Genomic DNA, 18609 nt, shown 5'->3' with positions numbered 1-18609 from the left:
AGACTCAGACCGCCAAATTGGGCATGGCTTAGTCTATATTAGAGCCCGAATTCGCCAAAATAGAAGAGGCGCCACGCCATTGGATGTGCAGTTGCCGCAGCACAGCCAACGAGTGAGCCAGACATTCACTGTGCTAGCTGTGCAGCTGCAAATGCGTTTTACATTTTAGGCTTCAGTATTATCAAAGAACTTGTATTGTCTTCTACTCTTTGGTATTATGGAAAAGGAGTTTCCCCACTGCATATAGCTACGCAATACGAAGTGACCGTTCTTGAAAGGGAACCCAATTGTGAGACATTCAAACTGACTTGGCATTTTTGACTAACCATTGGCCATCTTGGTTTGGAGAAAAAAGATTCCACATACTTAAGCACTGGATGATGCACTAGAGTCTGCTGTAGTGGTTAATGTGCAACAATGCCACCAAAACCCATGCATATGCAGGAAATGGCTTTTTAATAGCTCTCCATTGTAGTGACCTCTATGCATGAAAGGGCAAGATCAAGCAAGATATCATAGATACTTAAAATGTGTTTTTATGATTTCTCTTAATGTTTTTTTGTGTGTGTGTGTGTGTGTGTGTGTGTGTGTGTGTGTGTGTGTGTGTGTGTGTGTGTGTGTGTGTGTGTGTCAATTTCAGAGCTCAGATGCCATTATGAAAAAGAGTACTCTGCATGGATGTTCCTCTAAACGTCATCTTCACAGAAAAATAAAGCCATACGGGTTTGGCATAAATAAATAAATAAATTTGCATTTATGAAGTTATGAAGGAAGGATGTGGATGCTCTGAAGTGTTGCTGCACATTATGGCAAAAAACATTTGCATGCTCAGAATGACTCTGTCAGTTTCTCTTCCTCCTTCAATATGTGGAAATGAAATATCTGTGTCTGTTTATTTAAATGACCAAGGTCAATATCTAGAGAGCAGAGCTGCAGATGTTTGATGGATTTAAACGATAGCACGTGAGACATACATCATATAACTAAAATCAAACATTTATTTCACTATATTAATTTAACACTACCATTCTAGTATAGTAGAGTATACTTTATTGTTTTTTTTTTTAGGAAATTTATCTTGAACCCAAAGCTGCAGTAGTACACAACATACACACACACACACAACGTGTGACAACATTAAAGGGGGGGGGGGATTAAACAAAATAATAATAATTAAAACATTAAAAATAATTGATAACAATGACTGAATCTTACTATTTATATAATTAATAGATACAGGAATAAATTATTTTTTGTAACGGTTGCTCTTACAAAGTGGGACTCTATAACACTTCCCTGATGGCAGAAGTTGATACATTGGAAATAAAACATGGGTTGAATCATTTACTATTGTCTGTGTATTGTTAGGAACCAATGACTCATAATTTAATTTAAGTGATGTGTACTCTCTTACTCCCATGACTGTCATTGCAGTTTTAACAAGTGTAAACTGTGTAAATTGTAATAATAGACCTTATCTACCTCCTGAAATTCAGCTTCCATCCATTTTCCATCCATCTATTTTCCACACCACTGGTCCAATGTGGGTACAGCGTAATATCATACTGTAACACAGTTCAGATGTTATGGGAAGAAGGAGGCGGGAACCGGCGAACATTCAAACATATTTAATAATAGAAATAACACAAATACAAAACGAAAGTAAAAGACAGCAGCCCCTCACGGACGACTGCTGTCACAATAAAATAAAACAAAACACAACACAAATTCAGGCCTGTCCTCTCTCGCTCTTCACTGTTGTCGCTCCTCCTTTATGCTTCCGCTCCTCCGTGTGAGATACGAGACCGGTGGGTTGCTCATCAGAGTAATCACGCCACCGGCCTCGTGCCGCTCTCTCACGGCCCTCGACCTCGTCCTCCTCGCCACACATACAATTATAAATTCCTTTTTAATTGATTATTAAATTGTTTAATTAAGGCTTATACATAGTTTCCAAGACAGAGTTCAAGATACATCTTACTGGAGCTGCCAGATAGGAAAGTTTCAGATAATTTTTAAATAGCAAGCACAAGCTATGCAAAAGCGGCAGACCATTTGTATAATTGAACTTTAGTCTGTGTAATTCTAGCCCTGGTCTCTCTACCTCTTGTGCGTGAGAACAGACTCATGCTAGCCGTTCTGACTGGTGGCTAAAACCACCTGTGGGTTTATTTTCATGCTACACCTGATGATGCTGTTTGAGTTGCTGCTGGCATTATTTTCCAAAGTCTGACTGCTCTGATCTTCCTTCTGCTCCGTGCTTGTCAGCTTCGTCAAGATGCTTTTATATGCCTTCTTAATCTTAGGGACCTTAAAAGCGTACACTATGGGGTTAACTGCGGAGTTGGCGTGAGAGAGGAGGATGCCGATGTGAAAGGCGACAGTGGGCACTTTGACAATTTTGTAATAGGTAAGCGTATTCATTATGTGCAGCGGGAGCCAACAAACGGCAAACAGAACCAGCACCAAAGCCAGAGAATTGGCCAGTCTCCTCTCCTTACGGTAAAATGACCTGGACTCCACGGGGCGCCCGACCTCCTTTCTCAGCTGTCTGGATATCATATTGAAGAGTAACAAGTACAGGGCCATCATGATGATGGTGGGTGGTAGGATGCAAGCGAGGAAGTTGAAGTTGACCATGTACGACATGGATATAACCGTGATGAAATGACATGTAATAGTGGAGTTTTCTCTTGTTGTGGTGTCTTCGTTGTGCCATCCGAACATGGGTATGAAGCCTAGTATAGAAGCAGAGAGCCAACATACAGTGACGGCGGCCCACAAATGCTGCTTTTTGACTGATCCTCTGTACCTGAAAATCAATGAGAAATTATCTTTATATATCTTCAACGGTACTGTGTATGTATGTACATATATATACACACTGCCTTTCAAAAGTTTGGGTTTGGTAAGATTTTTTTGGTAATACTTTACAGTAAGGTTTCATCAGTTAATATTGGTTAACAACTTTAGTTAACAATAACTAAGAATGAACAAAACTTTTAAAGCATTTATTAAACTTAGTTAATGTTAATTTCAACATTTACTAATACATTGTTAGGGTTAGTTGTATTTTTTAACGTTAGTTAATGTACTGTGAACTAACATGAACAAACAATGAATGACTGTATTTTTATTAATTACCATTAAGAAAGATTAATAAACACTGTAACAAATGTATTCATTAACTAATGTTAAAGCTATAGCGGAGGATTTTTTTTACTTCCGGGTGGAATGCCTATACTATTGGTCCTCCTAATTGTCAATCATTCTGGTGAATCAATCAAACTTTTCAAAAAGCGGAGAGGGCGGGTCTTATCTAAAATTCGGAAAGATGCTCCGCTATACCTTTAACAAATGAGACCTTATTGTAGTGTTACCGATTTTTGTTTTTGAAAGTCTCTTCTGCTCACCTAGGCTGCTTTTATTTGATCAAAATACAGTAAAAACAGTTATATTACAAAATATTATTACAATTTAATGTAACTGTTTTCTATTTGAATATAAAAAAAAAAAATATATATATATATATATATATATATATATATATATATATATATATATATATATATATATATATATATATATTCATCTGTTGGCAAGGCTTTTCAGCATCATTACTCCAGTCTTCAGTGTCACATGATCCTTCAGAAATCATTTTAATATACTGATGATTATGATTTGTATGATTTGCTGCTCAAGAAACCTTTCTGATTATTATCAATGTTGAAAACAGTTGCTTAATTTTTTTTATATTTTTGCACCCTTGTTGACTTAAAGTATATATTTGGCAATTAATTACATCATGAAAAGTGCAGTATTTCAATACTTAAAAATCATATTATAAAAGCAAATCAGAATTATGATTTCATATTTTACTTCATTTATTCAGTGAACCCTATTTAAAGGGATAGTTCACCCAAAAATGAAAATTAATAAAAAGTTTTTATTTGTAAATAAAAGCCTAAAATTCAAACTGTTTCATCATATAAAGCGATCGAGTCTCTTCAGAAAATTTGGACTACACCGCTCAATTCATATGAATTAGTTTTATAATCTCTTTATGAGCTTTTCGAATCGTCAAAGTGGTAGTTGCTTAGCTGTCAGTGGAGGGACCGAAATCTCTATCAAAAAGATCTTCATTTGTGTTCCGAAGATGAACGATAGTCTTACGGGTTTGGAACGACATGAGGGTGAAAAAATGATGACAGAATTGTAATTTTTGGGTGAACTAACCCTTTAATGTCACATTCTGGAAGCATTCGGGAGCAAAATGTCTAAAACGCAACCACAAGTGCTCCAGTTTTCCTTATTGAGGAATATCTTTGCCAGTTTATATGTTTGCTAGTTTTCTGTGTTGGTCTATGTCAACATGATGATGTCGGGAAAAACAGAACATAGTTTTTTAGAGGCAGAGCGAGCTAATTTTGATTGCAGATTATAGAATGAATACATTCTTAACATACATTAACATACACACATGCAAATGCGGTCCATTTCGCACCTAAAGAAGTTCTTTTTTCAGGTTGCATGTTATTCAGTATGATAAAAATGAGTGTGCATCATGTCTGAGAAATGCTCAAGTTTGCTTTCCTCCTTATCAGTAAGCTTGATCAGTTTGGCTCTCAATACGAAGCAACACGAGTCATGACTATTAAAAGTTCAAACCTGAGAGGCTTATAAACACGCAGGTATCGGTCCACAGCGATGGCCAACAAGGAGTGAACAGAGGCCTGGGTCAACACAATGACCACACAGCTGATGAAGAGGCAGCAGTGGAAACTAGTCTTCAGCCGTCCATCAACTATCACCGCGAAAGGCACAGCAACCAATCCCACCAGAAAATCAGCCAGCGCCAGCGACACAATGAAGCAGAACGTGGTCTGACTCAGGGCTCGACACGACCACACAGCCCAGATCACCAGCACATTCCCCAGACAGCATCCCACAGCAATGAGCACCTCCACAGAGGTATAGATCACCTTCTCACCATCAGCCATGGTGGAGACTGAAGGCACAAGATCTCTACAGGAACTTACTTGAAATGGTTGTGGTTAAAATAGGAAGTTGTCTTCACTTTCTAAAACAGCCATGCATAACCAAATATGCACGCACACACACACACACACACACACACACACACACACACACACACACACACACACACACGCACGCACACATACTCAAGATTTTTTGCCTGATCAGTACTTTGAAGTGGCTTGTATGCTGCAAGTATACAGTGTGTTGTTTTGGGTTTTTTTTGAAGGAAATTAATACTTTTATTCGGCAAGGATGCATTAAATTGCTCAAAAGTGATGGTAAAGACATTTATGATGTTACAAAAGATTTCTATTTCAAATAAATGCTGTTCTTTTGAACTTTCTATTCATTAAAGAATCCTGAATAAAAATGTATTGCGGTTTCCACAAAAATATGAAGTAGCACAACTGATTTCGACATTGATAATAATATATTAGAATGATTTCTGAAGGATCATGTGACACTGAAGACTGGAGCAATGATGCTGAAAATTCAGCTTTGATCACAGGAATAAATTACATTTTGAAGTTACATTACAATAAAAAACAGGTTGTGATAAATATTGCACAATATGGGACTTCCGGTGTAGGAAATTACAGAGTGAGTCGCGTTTCTGCCCTGCTCCCAACCCTTACGTTTATAACCTGCCTTACAGTCCAACTAAAGTGCTGCAACCGATCCCCAACATTTAATTATATTTGACAGTGCCTCGCCGCGTTAAGAGGATGGCCGGCAGATCGAAGAAAGGGGACCAGAAAGAGAGAGAATGACCCACCGAGCGCTGTGTTACCCGCGCTAGCAGATATGCTAACTAAACACTAGGCCTCCCTTATTACTAAGTTCCAGGTGGAATTTAACACAGCGTTCTCCAAACTTGAGGAGCGGGTTGACAAATTCCAGAACACCTTACTGGACCACCAACAGCATCTCTCGTCGCTGGAGACATTTGCAGACTCCACGAGCCAAGACATGAAGGCCATGGAAGCCGAGCTGGCTGCGGTATCCGAAGCTAACGCTAGACTACGGGCCAAGCTTGTTGACCTAGAAGGCTGCTCTAGAAGAAACAACATAAGGATAGTGGGCCTCCCAGAGAACATTGAAGGTGCTCAACCTACGGCTTTTTTCTCTCGAGTCTTAGTGGAGGTTCTCTGCGACCAAATACTGAACTCTGCCCCTGAACTCAACCGAGCCCACCGCTCACTAGTTCCAAAACCGGGACCAGGCGGCAAAGCCCGGCCCGTTGTCATTCGCTTCCTTAAGTTTCAAGAGCGGGAGTTGGTAGTGCGTGAAGCCAGACGGCTACGGGGCAAACTAAACTACAGGGGTGCTCAGATCCACATATTCGAGGACTACTCTCCTGAAGTGGCCGAACAACGCTCTGAATACCGGGCTGTGATGAAGCAATTATACGACCTGGGCTTTAGACCAACACTCCTTTTCCCTGCCAGGCTGTTCATCTGGCCCGAAAACGGACCGCGACGCCATCTCCCTTCCCCAAAGGCCGCTCAAGACTTCATCACTTCCCAGCGTCGACGCAATTCGGGGCCCATGGTGGACGGAGAACATGCCTAGCGCTGTGGCGGTTGAGTTAAAACTGTACGAATGGCTGGTTGTTGCCTCTCTCCCTTTCCAAGGGCTACTGTAAATTGAGGACCCTCGGCTGCGGTCTACTATTAGTTCCTGGCCGGCTAAGGCACGCTAACCCCCTTGCTTCACTTTTTGTTGAGCTGTTGTTGGTGCATTATGTTCCGTACTTCAATGACTCTACTAGCCCCGGTCGGTATCATGACTAGTGTTCAACTGGTACACTAGATTTGACTCTTTGTTTGGCCTGGGCGTTATTGCTGTGGACCAACGCATAGTGTTGCTATGCACTTCAGCTATGCTTATGTGATTATAAGGGTGTGTGTGTACGTGGGTGCGTGCGTGTGTGTGTGTGTGGGGTGGGGTGTGTGGGGCGGGTGGGTGTGCACGCGTTACATCCTTTTGCAGCCTATTACTTTTTTCACTGTCAATGTTAAAGTCTGATTTTGTGGTTAATGTTAGCATTTTTGTTAAGCTTTGTTGACGGGCACTGGAGAATGATGCTGTCTGATTAACCTTATAGCTGTGCCCCCCGGGTCAAAGCCATTGCGACAACGCAGGCACCCTTTTTGTTATCATACAGCCAATGCACTTAAGTTATAGTTGTGTTTATAAGGGTGTATGTGTGTGTGTGCGCGTGCGCGTGCGGGTGCCTGTGTGTGGATGGGTGTGTGTATGCGCTACATACTTTTGCAGCCTATTACTTTTTTCACTGTCAATGTTAGTGTTTGATTTTCTGGTTGATGTTAGCTTTTTTATTAAGTTTTGTTTATGGACATTGGAGAAAGATGCTGGCTGATCACCATTGAACTGTGCCCCCCTTGGTCAAAGCCATTGTGACAACGCAGGCACCCTTTTAGTTATCATACAGCCAATGCTCTTCAGTTATACTTGTGTTTCTAAGGGTGTGTGTGTGTGTGTGCGTGTGTGTGTGTGTGGGCATGTGTGTGTGTGTGTGCACGCGCGTGTGTGGGTGTATGTGTGCGCGTGTGAGTGTGTGTGTGTGGTTGGGTGTGTGTGCACACGCTACATCCCTTCTCAGCCTATTACTTTTTTCACTGTCAATGTTAGTGTTTGATTTTATGGTTGATGTTAGCATTTTTGTTGATTGACACTGGAGAAAGATGCTGTTTGATTAACATTTGAGTTGTGCCCCCCTTGATCAAAGCTATTGTGACAACGCAGGCACCTTTTTGTTATCACACATCCTCTTCTCAGCGACGAGGCTGGGACTTGTTAAAAGCGCTATATAAATGAAGATGACTTGACTTGACTTGACTTCTAACACTGCATCTTGTATCCGCTATGCAGCCAAAAAGTTGGCCTGTTTGTTCTGGTACTGCTCTGATATTGGACTATTTGGCTGTTTGTGGGAGTTGGGGACAATAAGAAGTCATGTGGAAGTGTAAGAGACACACCGCTGTGCAATGGACACTTAGATATTGTTTGTTATCGGGGGTTTTTCAGGCCAGAGGTTTCTGTGTGTGTATGTGTGTGCATGTGTGTGCGTGGTGGTGCTGTCTGTGCCATCCCCCCCCCCCCCCTTTTTTTTTTTTCACCTGCCCCTGCTCACTTCTCCAAGCTCCAAGCTCCCCCTCTCCCACCCCCCGGTCCCGACCCTCACTTCGCCTACTCAAGGAATGTCAATAAGGTATGTCGAGCACGAATAACATTATTAGATTCATCTCATGGAATGTGAGGGGGGTGGGTGGCCCCACTAAGAGCAATAAGATTATTGCGTAAGGCCATTTGGCTTTACGCGGAGGAGGGTTTTGAGGGCATCACACGATTTGGCATAACTCATAAAGTTTCACTGTATGCGGATGACCTGTCCCTGTACATCTCTAACCCTGTCACCTCACTTCCTGTGATTTTAAACATTCTGGAACAGTTCGGTGCGTACTCCGGCTATAAGCTCAACTACCAGAAAAGTGAGCTCCTAGCGCTAAACTCTCTGGCTAAGCAGCTCCCTCGCTTGTTTCTCATAATTTAAGTGGGCTGACAACGGATTTAGCTACTTGGGGGTTCATATTACAACAGCCGTGTCAGACTTGTTCTGCAAAAATTTCTTACCCCTGGTTGCAAAAACTGTAAGAGACTTTGACGGCTGGTCGGTCCTACCACTCTCCCTCATAGGCCGGGCAAATTTGGTTAAAATGGTTGTCCTCCCCAAATTCTTTTATCTGTTCCAGCACATCCTGGTACTCATTTCTAAATCTTTTTTCGACAAGCTGGACAGTGCGATATCTAAATTTCTGTGGAGCGGCAAACCCGCTAGGATCCGCAAGGTCTGAGGTCTACAGTCCCCTAAGTCTGAGGGGGGTCTGGCACTCCCTAACTTTAGACGATATTATTGGGCAGCTAACCTGCAAAAACTCTTATACTGGATGAGCGACGACTGTGCCTCACTTCCTGTCCGGGTACATTTGGAGCGGGCGAGCTCACGCCTTCCCCTGCGGTCAGCCCTCTGCTCCCAACTCCCTTTGCCTTCAATCTGCGGGCACATGCCCGATTGTATCCCTCTCGTTTAAGATCTGGAGTCAGATCAGGAAAGGCTTAGGTTTACAGGGTCCCTCTGTCTTGACACCATTGCTCCAAAACCATGTCTTTACTCCCTCGAGGTCAGATTTGGCATTCAGGGCCTGGCACATTAATGGCATCATCTGCGTTAAGGACCTATACAAGGATGGTATATTTGCTTCCTTCACAGAGCTCTCTTCTCTTTACAATTTGCCAAAATCACACCTCTTCCGCTTTTTTCAGATTAGAGACTTTGTTAAGAAGACGTTCCCCCACTTTCCAAACCGCCCCCCGAAACCCTGACTGACTCCCTCCTGGCGACAGACCCCAATCGTAGAAAATGTGTTTCTGTACTGTACGAGTCACTAGGATCGACCTCTGCGTACCCTGGTGTCCTTTCAAAAGCTGTGTGGGAGGGCGACCTGAACATGACTATTACGGACGAACAGTGGGACTATGCTCAGGCTATGGTCCACTCTTCCTCCATATGTGTTAATCATGGACTAATCCAATGCAAGATCCTTCATAAAGTTCATTACACAAATGCAAAACTGTCTAAAATATACCCCACTGTCCGGGAAACCTGTAATAGGTGCAATCAGTCCCCTGCCAACCATACTCATATGTTTTGGTCTTGCCCTAAATTGACAACTTTTTGGAGTACCTTTTTTGATACCATGAGTGGAGCCTAACCCTTAATCCCTCCCAACCCTTTGTCAGCCATTTTTGGCATTTCCCGTCTGGGGAAATGCCAAAAATGGCTGACAAAGGGTTGGGAGGTAGTAAGGGCTGACCTTACTACCTCCCAGGGGTAAGGGCTGACCTCCCTGTTGCGCTGAGGCGGGCCCTGGCATTTACTTACATTACTTTGCTAGCTCGAAGACTGATCCTGTTCAATTGGAAGCTCTCCCGCCCCACTACGCATGACCGTTGGATTAAAGTGGTGCTTGACAATCTGAGGCTGGAGAAGCTCAGATCTTCTTTGAAAGGTTCTTCCTCAATATTTCTTGGGATGTGGAACCCTTTCCTGGGGCTGGTTGACTCCCTCACCATGTCCCCTGATTTGGAGGATTGAACCTCTCCATGTCAGAATGTCATGTTTTTTTGTTTTGTTTTTTAACCTCCACCCCATTTATTTAGTCTCTTTTGCCTTCTTCCCTGCCCATCTCTACTTACTTTGTCTACCCTTTTTGCTGTTTTAGTTTGTAAGTTGTGTGTTTGTTTTGGTGAATGTCTGTTGGTATGCATGGGTTTGTGTGTCTGTCCTCGTTTTTGGGCCTGTGATGGGTTGGTTCGTGGGTGGGTAGGGGACCGGTGGCAGGGACCGGTGGCAGGTGAACAGGTTATTTTGTTCACTGTATGATGTCACCTGTTGTTGTAAAAATTCAAAATTCTACTTAAAGGTCCCATGGCATGCTACTTTTTGTAGGCGTTAATATAGGCCTTAGTGGTCCCTAGTACTGTATCTGAAATCTCTTTCCAAAAATTCAGCCTCAGTGCAGAATTATAGCCACTACAAGCCAGTCCCAGAATGAGCTTCCTTCAGACAGGCCGTTTCGGTGTCTGTAGCTTTAAATACTAATGAGGAGGAGAAAGGCGGCGCAAGGTGGAGGGTGGGTGTGGCCTTGACCATCTTGCGCAACGGTACCGTGGCGTGCATGTTTACGTTGGATATAGCAATGGCACGAAGACACGCAGTCTTTCAAGCATTTCAGTTTGACCCAGAATCTGATCCGGATGGAGAAGCAACGGATGAAGAAGTTGCAACTCAGCGGCTCCAGCATGACGTTTCCGAATGGTTAGTTTAAAATATAATGGGCCCTATTTTAACGATCTGAAACGCAAGTGTCAAGCGCAAAGCGCAGGTAACTTTGTGGGCGGGTCTTGGGCGCTGTTGCTATTTTCCCGGCGGGATAAATGACTCTTGCGCCAGGCGCAAATCTAAAATGGGTTGGTCTGAAGTAGCTTCATTATTCATAGGTGTGGTTTGGGCGTAACGTGAAATAAACCAATCAGAGCGTCATCTCACATTCCCTTTAAGAGCAGACGCGCTTTTTCCAAAGCGGATTGCTATTGTAACGGAGGATTTGCCAGGTGCGCGCCAGGAGCGGTTTACAGCCAAGGAGAGCAACGCTCTCGTCACGGCCGTAAAAGGAGAAGTTACATTGAAATGGAGAAACCCACCCAAATTAACTTCGGTTAAACAGGCGTATGATAATTTGGGTAAATGTGTAAGCTAGATGTATGCTTTTATAATAAATTGTCTATCTATCTATCTATCTACCTATCTATCTATCTATCGTAATAATGTATGATTTGCAAAAATGAAAACTGCTGCTTCTGTGTAGATAAGAGAATCAAAGTGTATGCGCGTTGTGCTCACGCTACATTGATTATGGCCAAGCATGCGCTCTTAAAATAGCATATGAATAACATGCGCAACACGCCACTGACTTTAAACTATTTTTTCCTGGTTAGTTGCGCAATTGTTTTCTAAACCTGCAAAATAGCATGAAGGAACGTTTGCGCCGGAAGACGCCTCCTTTTTTGCGCTGAACCGCCCAGGGAGCGCAAGTTCATTCCCTAGTTTAGCGACGTGCTTCTGTGGAGGGAAAAGCGCGCTTTGCGCGGCTGCAGAATAGGAATGATACATGCGTCGGTGTACAAAGTCAATTGCGCTGGGTGCAAGATAGGGCCCTATGTCTGGATACGGTACTTTATTCGGATGGTTTACAGTTATTATCATGTAGCTAACGCTTACCTACAACTCTCGCGTTACAGTGTGTGTATTCACACACATAAACTGCATAGCTGCATAGCTAATGTTACAGCCACATTCTACGTGTAACAATCTAGGTAACCATAAACAGTAAAGCAACACACTTATATATCATTAGTTGACTGACTTGTCCGAGGTGTGTAGCTGAGCCAAAAAGAGTGATCCAGACTTTAGTTTCAGACGTTCAGCAAGCCCAGCTCTGTATTGACCCTTCGGTGTTCATTTGTACATCCAATTATTGAGCAATTGTTATGCTTCGTTCGCTCAAAAGCCATGATATCTCTTGTGGACAAACTAAAATCGCGCGTTCCTACTTCCTAGCGCATTTTCTCATGGGCGGAAAATATTCTCTGGGCGGGCAAAGCAGAGACAGGGGAGGTAACATTTCCTCCTTATGACGTCATAAAGAGGAGATTCAAGATCAGCGCGTATGAGCCTCCATTTTCTCAAAGGCAGAGAAAGATAGCAAAAGCTCGATTTACACCGATTGAAATTTCTAGAAACTTGGGGACCATATACAGGCTAGGGGAACTCATATTAATGTTAAAAAACCTCAGAAAGTGAAAATTTCATGTCATGGGACCTTTAATAAAAAAAGTTGAAATTTTTTTTTTTCACAATATTACTGTTTTTTACTCTATTTTTGAATGCATCAAATGTATGAATGTGGGTGAGCATAAGAGACTTCTTTCAAAAACATAAAAAATATATATATTTTGAACTTACATTTTGAACAGTACTGTACTATATAAAATATCAGTTTCTGGAAGTATGTTGTATCTATAAAATTGAAGTGCATGTTCTTGGTTTTATTATGCATGATTCATCAGTGCACTTTATTTTGAAGAAAAACATGTCCATTTGTTTAGTTTTGATTAATGTTTTTATGACTATGCAAATGAAATGTGACTTTTGCAATTTTCCGGGATCCAAAAATAGGATTAAGCAATTTTCATTCGATCTCAGACTTCTTGGTTTCTATGAAACAGTTCCCACTTACAATGCACACTGCAAACCGCCCACAAAACCGACCTCAAACCTTTTCATCCAGACGGGCACAGCAGGGCTGTAACCACTATGATAATTATAAATGGCCAAACTGAATTTCATACACTTAAAAATTTTCGAACCCCTCTGACCTGCAGGACATTCTAGTTTGTGATCAAAATTGTAGGAAAACACTTTAACTAAGCCATCAGTAAACCATATAAAGTTTATTATTACACAACTGAGTGATTCTGAGAACATAATGTTACTGAGTTAAAAAAATCTAACTGGCTATAAACATCCATTTACAAAATTATTCAACTCCCAAAAGTAAATTTTAAAGGCCATTCCTTGTGTGCAAAAGCTTCCAGCTCAATGATATTCTTTGGTTTCTGTTCTGCCACTGCTTTCTTCAAACCTCATTAAAGATTTTCAAGGAAATTTTAATCTCGAGACTGAGCAGGCCAGGACTGATCTCTGAACAAAGCTTTGGTAGATTTGGGATCACTGACTTGACCGTGAAGACAGTGTTTTTCTGGTCATAAGTCAAGCCTTTTTTGTGCCAGACATACTTCTGATCCATGGGTCCAAAAAAAATCCCTGGAAGGTTTTCTATGGTACAATACATTTTAAACTTAGAAACAATGCAGCCAGCTGTGTCTCTAGGAACTTTTATTGTCCTATTGATGTACTTGTAGTCATAGCTTTCTTGTCAGGATAATAACCAGAGGATTCAAGTGCAAGTAAAATATATGTTTATTAGAGAGCTGGTCAGATAGAGGGAGAGTGATGATGAGTTGTAGTCTGGTATGAAGACACTTGGCAGCACAGGGATGCTGACGACAAACCGAATCTCTTCGGTGATGATGAAGATGATGAAGATGATGATAGCAGTCTGGGGAAAACGGAGATGGATCGGAGACCAAAGACCAGGAAGTAGACAGCGTGAATGACAGGAGTGCAGGAAACGAACGACACACGGGAACTGGAGACAGGCAGGAACACACGGGAACATCCACAACGCTCTGACAAAGACAAGGTGACAACAGAGGGACTAAGTAGGGTTTGCTGATCAGCTGCAGCTGGCGTGCTGATCAGACGCGGCTGGTGTGCTGATCAGCGGCAGTGATCAGCGACCCCGCCCACACGCACACACACACACACACACACACACACAACACAAGACGAGAAAAGGAGACAGCGAATTCATAAACTGTGACAGTACCCTTCTCCCTAGGAACGTCTCCTGGCGCTCCCGGAGGTACTTACCTGCTGATTGTAATCATCAATAAGGGAGTGATCCAGAATGTCCCTAGCAGAAACCCAACTTCTCTCCTCCGGACCGTAACCTTCCCAGTCCACCAGGTACTGAAATCCGTGTCCCCTCCATCTCGAGTCCAGAAAACGATTGACCGAATACGTGGGTTCCCCGTCTTCGAGTCGCAGCGGTGGGGGAACCGGGGCCGGCGGATTAAGGTGAGAATGAAATACAGGTTTCAATTTGGAAACGTGAAAAACTGAATGAATTCTCCTGTACGCCGTAGGGAGTTTGAGTCGGACTGCCACCGGACTAAGGATCTTGGTGACAGTGAACGGGCCGATGAATTTGGGAGCTAACGTATTAGACATGGAGCGGAGCGGAATGCTCTTGGTTGAAGCCACACTTTTTGACCCACGACGTATACGGGTAATGACACTGGTAATGAGTTATGTGCGTACTTAACCATAGAAAGTTGTTGGCTCCAGGATGAAGGATTCTTGGACACCAAACATCGCAACACTCTCTCCAAATCTTGGTTGGCTGGCTCGGTTTGACCATTGCTCTGGGGATGAGAATATGAAGACTGACTGACTGTAGCTCTTAGTAATCTACAAAACTCCTGCCAGAATTTGGACAAAAATTGGGGCCCCCTGTCGGAGACCACGTCCATCAGGAAACGAATCGACTTTTGAGGTTGGCGAATACAGCCTCGCCTGTATCGGACCACCTGAATGTCGTTCTGGGGGAGGTCAAGGCTAGTTGGCTGAAGTTGCAAATGAAACGCAGATAGAAGTTGGCAAACCCCAGAAACCTCTGTGCGGCCTTACGGGAATCTGGACTTGGCCAATCTATCACAGCCTTAACCATGTCAGGATCCATACGCACTCCCTCAGAAGAGACGATATAACCTAGGAAAGGAACAGACTGTGCATGAAAAGCACATTTCTACGCCTTGACAAAAAGCCCATTCTCTAGCAACCTCAGAAGCACTTGTCTGACGTGCTGAACGTGTTCCTGGAGAGACGAAGAAAAAATCAATATGTCATCCAGGTAGACATATATGAATTGATCTACCATGTCTCTCAACACATCATTGACGAGTGCCTGGAAAACTGCTGGGGAGTTGGATAGCCCGAACGGCATAACCAAGTATTCAAAATGGACCCTGGGGGTGCTGAACGCAGTTTTCCATTCATCCCCCTTCCTTATGCGAACCAAATGATAGGCATTACGTAAATCCAATTTTGTGAAGACGGAGGATCCCTGCAACCGCTCGAAGGCTGAAGACATCAGCGGCAAAGGATAAGTATTCTTTACCATGATATTGTTCAACCCTCAACCCTTGTTCAACCCTCAGTAATCAATACACGGTCGCAGAGAGCCATATTTCCTCCCCACAAAAAAGAACCTCGCCCCCTCTGGAGAAGAGGAAGGGCGAATGAATCCGGAGGCTAGGGAATCAGAAATATATTTCTCCATGGCCTCCCTTTCCGGAACAGAAAGTGAGTAAAGTTTGCCCTTAGGCGGAGACTTACCTGGAAGTAAATCTATACTGACGAACAGACAGACACAAGACAAGACTCATAACATTGAGTGCTCTAAGATGAAATGGAATTTTGTCCCTAGTCAACCCTCAGGCTATGCTGTACCAGCCAGGGGTGACCGAGGACGATGGGAGCCAGAGGTGAGTCCAGGACGAAAAATTATATTTGTTCAGTGCGGTTACCGGATGTGACGAGTGTCAGAGGGTTGGTGGCAAGTGTTATAGTGGGGAGTTCCTGACCGTTAAGTGCACTGACAGAAATGGTGTCCTTGAGAGGAGTTATGGGTATTTTGAGTGTCCGAGCCAACGATAAGTCCATAAAATTACCTTCCGCCCCCGAGTCCAGAAGAGCTTGACTGAGGTGGGACCGGGTTGCCCACAGCAGTCTTACCGGAAGGAGAGCAGAGGATGAAGTTTTATCCACGGAGATCCCGCCCGACAGTAGCCTCCTGTTTACTGTCGAGCTCGGTCTTTTTCTCGGTGTTCAAGTAGTATCTGGCTCCGCCACAGTAGATCTCCGTCGCTCTCTCTCCTCCCGGGAAAGCCGAGCTCTACCCACCTGCATGGGCTCGAGATCAAAAAACGGGGCTGACCGCATCGCCGCTGCTGGCCTGAGGGCTTTCAACGCTCACGGGAAGCTGGACCATACTGGTCCGCTGCTCCAGTCGATGTAGGCGAGCGTCCACCCTCAGAGCCAACTCGATGAGCCCGTCGAGTTTCCCGGGCAGGTCCAGGGTGAAGATCTCCTTCTGGATGCGGTCAGCCAGCCCATGCAGGAACATGTCTCACTGCGCTTCCTCATTCCAGTGGCACTCGACAGCCAGCGTATGGAATTCGATCTAGTAATCTGACACTGAGCGATTACCTTGGCGGCGGTCAGCGAGTTGACGAGCTGCCTCCCGTCCTGCAACCGCCCGGTCAAAAACCCATCTCATCTCTTCTGAAAGTGCAGGAAAGAGGAACAGTAGATGTTGATTCTCCCACACCACCGTTCCCCACAGAGCCGCCCGTCCTGAGAGTGGCGTGAGCACAAGAGCCACCTTAGATTCCTCCATGCTGAAAGTCTGTGGCTGAAGGGAAAAGAACATTTAGTCAAAAATGCCCTTCAATAATTCGGCTCACCAGAATACAACTCCGGGGTAGGTAGACTTGGTTTAGGTTGGTGGCTGGATGCTGGTGGAGTGGGGAGAACAGGCGGTGGGCTGGGCGCAGTGAGACAAGCTAGGTGTTGAAGCTGTTGGGTGAGCTCGGACACCTGTGCTACCAAGGCTTGTACTGCTCGTCCCGTGACGGCCAGGTTTTCCTCTTGTTGATCCATTCTGGAAATCCTTTGTGACAGGAACTCGTTCAGGTCTGGAGTACTTGCTGAATCGGTCTTGGTCAGAGCGTTCTGTCAGGATAATAACCAGAGGATACAAGTGCAAGTAAAATATGTTTATTAGAGAGCTGGTCAGATGCAGAGAGTGATGATGAGTTGTAGTCCGGTATGAAGGCACTTGGCAGCATAGGGACGCTGAGGACAAACCTGATCTCTCCGGTGATGATGAAGATGATGAAGATGACGATGATGACGATAGCAGTCAGGGGAAAACGGAGATGGATCGGAGACCAGAGACCAGGAAGTAGACGGCGTGAATGACAGGAGTGCAGGAAACAAACGACACACGGGAACTGGAGACAGGCAGGAACACACGGGAACATCCACAACGCTCTGACAAAGACAAGGTGACAACAGAGGGACTAAGTAGGGTTCGCTGATCAGCTGCAACTGGCGAGCTGATCAGCAGCAGTGATCAGCGACCCCGCCCACACGCACACACACAACACAAGACAAGAGAGTAGACAACGAATTCATAAACCGTGACACTTCTTCTCTGGGCTTTTGTAAGAGCTTTTTTGTCTTGGCCATATTTGCTTCTCAACTTCAGCACATGCATGGGATAAATTTATGCATGGATTACAACTAAATCTAATGAATTGTAATTATAGAGTTCCCAAATGTTTATAATAACCCTAAGTAATAGTATAGCATAAAGAAGATATTTTGATAGATACCCTTATTATAAAAATGGGTTCAAAATAACATGTGGCTCCATTAACTTTCATTGTAAAAAAAAACCCATATTTAAAAATCTGTTGACGTGTGTACAGTACATTATGATTCTAAAGCTTCGTTATGAAGGTACAAATCTTTCTGTAACAGTTCTTTGAAGAAATGATGAAAATCAATGATGAAAAAATCAACAACTTTTTTTTCATGATTAAGACAAGACTAAACTATATCAACATGCAATGCAATCTTGTTAACAAAAAAAAACAAAATCTTTTTTTTAAATGGATTTTATTGACTAAAAAAAATAGGTTGAACATATAAAAACCACAAAATTAGTCTTTTTCCGGAAGAGATCTGTTGGTGTGAACGTTTTTTTTATAGCTCTAAATATAAATATAGCCTCTATATTTCCTCTTTACATAAATTGTTAACAGAAAAAGTCACGACAAAAAAAGACAAAATTTGTCTTTATTTTCAGTGACAAATAAGTAGACAAGAATTTTTTTTTAACTTTTTTTTACTTTTTTTTTTTACTTTTTTTAAAGTGGGAGAAAAATAAACAAAATAATAATAATTAAAACATTAAAAAGAATTGACAACAATGACTTCATCTTACTGTTTAAATTATTAATAGATACAGGAATAAATTATTTTTTGTAACGGTTGCTCTTACAAAGTGGGACTCTATAACGCGGAATGGCAGAAGTTGATACATTGGAAATAAAACATGGCTTAAATCACTCACTATTGTCTGTGCATTCTTAAGAACCAGTGACTTATACTTTAATTTAAGTGATACTCTCTTACACCCATGACTGTCATTGCAGTTTTAACAAGTGTAA

General features: G+C 43.0%; 1 protein-coding gene across 1 annotated transcript; it reads right to left on the bottom strand.

Moving 5' to 3' along the window:
• Positions 1-1613: 1613 nt before the first annotated feature.
• On the bottom strand, positions 1614-5046 carry adora3a.2 (adenosine A3 receptor a.2). Its single transcript, XM_081380252.1, has 2 exons — positions 4669-5046; positions 1614-2812 (listed from the first exon to the last, which is right to left on the bottom strand). The coding sequence occupies exons 1-2, from the start codon at positions 4998-5000 to the stop codon at positions 2131-2133; spliced, it is 1014 nt and encodes a 337-aa protein (XP_081236378.1). The 5' UTR covers positions 5001-5046; the 3' UTR covers positions 1614-2130.
• Positions 5047-18609: the final 13563 nt, after the last annotated feature.

Source organism: Scardinius erythrophthalmus (genome assembly GCF_964197995.2).
Source record: "Scardinius erythrophthalmus genome assembly, chromosome: 12".
Classification (NCBI taxonomy): Eukaryota; Metazoa; Chordata; class Actinopteri; order Cypriniformes; family Leuciscidae; genus Scardinius; species Scardinius erythrophthalmus.
The sequence above is the reverse complement of the archived record's forward strand: the minus strand, read 5'-3'. Positions and strand labels throughout refer to the sequence as shown.